General features: G+C 49.2%; 1 protein-coding gene across 1 annotated transcript; it reads left to right on the top strand.

The window, feature by feature from the left end:
- The first annotated feature begins 288 nt into the window (after nt 1–288).
- tcima (transcriptional and immune response regulator a) lies at nt 289–1,322 on the top strand. The gene has a single exon (XM_085180813.1). It carries the CDS (start codon nt 438–440, stop codon nt 738–740), a length of 303 nt encoding a protein of 100 aa, XP_085036939.1. The 5' UTR covers nt 289–437; the 3' UTR covers nt 741–1,322.
- The last annotated feature ends 250 nt before the right edge of the window (nt 1,323–1,572 follow it).

Genomic DNA, 1,572 nt, shown 5'->3' with positions numbered 1-1,572 from the left:
AGTTGTGCAGATGGAGAAATACCAAGGCGAATGAATTCTTCAGAATCTTTTGATGTTAAGCAGTTAAGTTATTGTAATCAACAGGCCTTACAGATAAAGCACACAATGGTTTCATCAGGCTTCTCCCTCTGTCTGTGTGTGTGTGTGTGTGTGTGGAGTTCTTAGGAACTTTCTAATACGTTGGGCTCGGAGGGGCGGTGCGTCTGTTTGCTTCACAACTGCTGATGTCACCGACCGGGAGTGCGTCCCGGCAAACTCACACCCCACACTGCCTCCATAAATACCCTACCGCTCATGCTCAACGGCACTCACTCAGCCTAACGTTCAAGCCTGAGCCGCTCCACAGAAACAGTGCGCACCAAACAACTCCCCCTTACCGAGTTGGAGGGCCACAGCTGGAGCGGAGACACTATACTCTACAGACACAAAAAGCTAAGATGTCTTCCTACGTATCCTCTGAATGCCGCCGGGTCAGCCCATCCGTCCACGGCAACAAGTTCGACACGGCGCACCGCAAGAAAGCCGTGGCCAACATTTTCGAGAACGTCAACCAGGACGCGCTGATGAGGCTTTTCCAGAAAACGGGCGACATGAAGGCGGAGGAGAGAGTGAGGAGCATCTTCTCCTACACACAGGATCCGGAGGAGACGGCCCGGGCACTGATGGCTCTGAAGCAGCGAAAGAAGGACAAGTTCCTGCAGATTGCGGGGATGGTGCGGCAGATGTTCAAACTGCGCTGACTGTGTTTTAGCAGTTTCACCGCCTTTATCTCTCTGTGTGTCGGCTCGTGTGTGAGCCGAATGTTGAGAACACTCCCGGTGTGTCTGGGCTGCTGCCGCAAGTGTGGCTCACCTGTCGCCTGGAGACGAGCGTCAGGTGCCGAAGGAAAAAAGAAAGCTCAGCCGGCGGCGTGCGGCGGCTGTCGCCTCATGGACGGAGGGGACAGCGCGGAGTCCTGCCCGGAGCGGGCTGGAGCGACATGAACTAAGTGGGAATATGAAGGGAATACATTTAAGTCTTCATGCAGACTTGAATTCACTGATGCACTCTTGTGGGTGCGTGACTGTACTGATGCAAATCGCTATGCTGATGATGGCGCACAGCTGCAATGTGAGACTTCATGGTGCCCTGGAACCTGCCTGTATGAATGCCTATCCTGAACACATGCCTTGTCCCTCAGCTTTACTTTGTTGTACGACTACAAGTTATTAGTGGCCAATGTGTTATTGTCACCAACATGTCTCAGCACAATGAACTGCATTTATGAAAAGTTCCTTTTGTTTGTAATTTTATAAAATAAATTATTTTGTTGTATACTATAACTGAATCCTTGTTCGTCTTTCTTACACGTGTCACACATGGTCTTTGGTAACCACCAATCAGGGCACACCAGGTCAACATTTGTGGCACATTAGATTTGTGGGCTTAACACTATTATACTGCATTAGAGTATACATGGGGCATTTTAAGTGTTACAAAATAGTCTGGAGTCTACATGAAATACTTTTAGCTTTTTAAAAAAAATGACATCACACTCAGAGCTTGACCTATGTGCTCAGCGTTAGTCACACA

Source organism: Neolamprologus multifasciatus, chromosome 12, assembly GCF_963576455.1.
Source record: "Neolamprologus multifasciatus chromosome 12, fNeoMul1.2, whole genome shotgun sequence".
NCBI classification, from domain to species: domain Eukaryota; kingdom Metazoa; phylum Chordata; class Actinopteri; order Cichliformes; family Cichlidae; genus Neolamprologus; species Neolamprologus multifasciatus.
This window is presented reverse-complemented; position numbering and strand designations above follow the sequence as displayed.